The sequence below is a fragment of the Rhinopithecus bieti genome, unplaced genomic scaffold (genome assembly GCF_001698545.2).
Source record: "Rhinopithecus bieti isolate Rb0 unplaced genomic scaffold, ASM169854v2 scaffold_55334, whole genome shotgun sequence".
NCBI lineage: Eukaryota > Metazoa > Chordata > Mammalia > Primates > Cercopithecidae > Rhinopithecus > Rhinopithecus bieti.
Genome location: NW_016821209.1, coordinates 440 through 1535, shown reverse-complemented (window position 1 = coordinate 1535; position 1096 = coordinate 440). Strand labels below are relative to the sequence as shown.

The following is a 1096-nucleotide window of genomic DNA, read 5'->3' as shown; positions in this document are numbered from 1 at the left end:
TAAATTATTTTACTTGGCTACTTAAAATTTTCTGTATTTTCTAAATTTTCTTCAAAGAGCTTTGTTTTTAATCAGAAAAACATCCCTTCCATCCCAGTTGTTAGAGAGATGCAAGAGAACAGGGTGAGTACATGGGCAGGCCAGATCTGGCAGGCTGTAGACAAATGGGAACCAAGGCTCATCATGCAAGACAGAGAGGGAAAACTAAGTGAAGCACTAGGCCTCCCCTGCATATGGCTGGCTGTTACGTATGCTTTACATATACTGGTTCTTCTGCTTTAGTGCCCTGATGGTTTAGGCCAGGTAACAAGAATCCCGCTTCGCTTTTTATTCCATGTCAATCCTCATGACGTAGTTGTGGCATTAATGCGTTTCACTATGACTTCTTCATATTGTTTTTGTGTCAGTAACCCTTCTGTTATGCTTTTACTTTCTTCAAATTTGGGTAACACAACTGCAATGTAGCCTTCAGTGGATGGCTGGAAAGGAAAGAACATTTAGTACTGTCAAATGATGAAAAAAATCCAATAAAAGGTATGCGGATGAGATCATACTTTTTCTCTTTTACCTTTTCTTGAAGAATAGATGGCTTATGGAGAATGTTTTCATTCACTTCCATCAAACGTCCTCTAACACAACTATTTAAAAAATTTAAGATTTCAGCATGTTTACTTAGTAAAAAAAAAAATTCCCTCCCTTTGGTCTCCTAAATGGTGGCTAAAAAGTTACTCACCTAGATACAGTATATTCTTCACCATCTGAGCAGTAAATCTTACAGAGAGGTGCAAGCTCTGTTAGAAACTGTGCCCCCTGTATAATAAGATGGAAGAAGTAATCAATTGATGGACATTTCCACTTTCCTTTGAGAAACAGCCCTTAGGTGTATAACAGGATGTATTCCTGGAACTGGTGTTTTAAAAAATCAATTACCTCAGTATATAAAAACCATTCATTAATTTCAAAACCTATATGAATATAAGTACTTACTGTGTGCCAGGTGCCATCCCAGGCTCTAGGGAAAAAAGCTAATATACATGATAAATGGGAATTTAATTACAGACTACTAATATATTTTATCAACTATAAACAAGAAAAC

The 1096-nt window shown here is 36.4% G+C and overlaps 1 protein-coding gene across 1 annotated transcript; it reads right to left on the bottom strand.

Moving 5' to 3' along the window:
* Nucleotides 1-875, bottom strand: LOC108520766 (protein Simiate-like; the record flags this gene model as incomplete). Its single annotated transcript, XM_017860268.1, has 3 exons — nucleotides 1-479; nucleotides 569-638; nucleotides 734-875. Coding segments are annotated over 3 exons (347 nt in total), but the record flags the coding sequence as incomplete, so codon positions are not given.
* Nucleotides 876-1096: the final 221 nt, after the last annotated feature.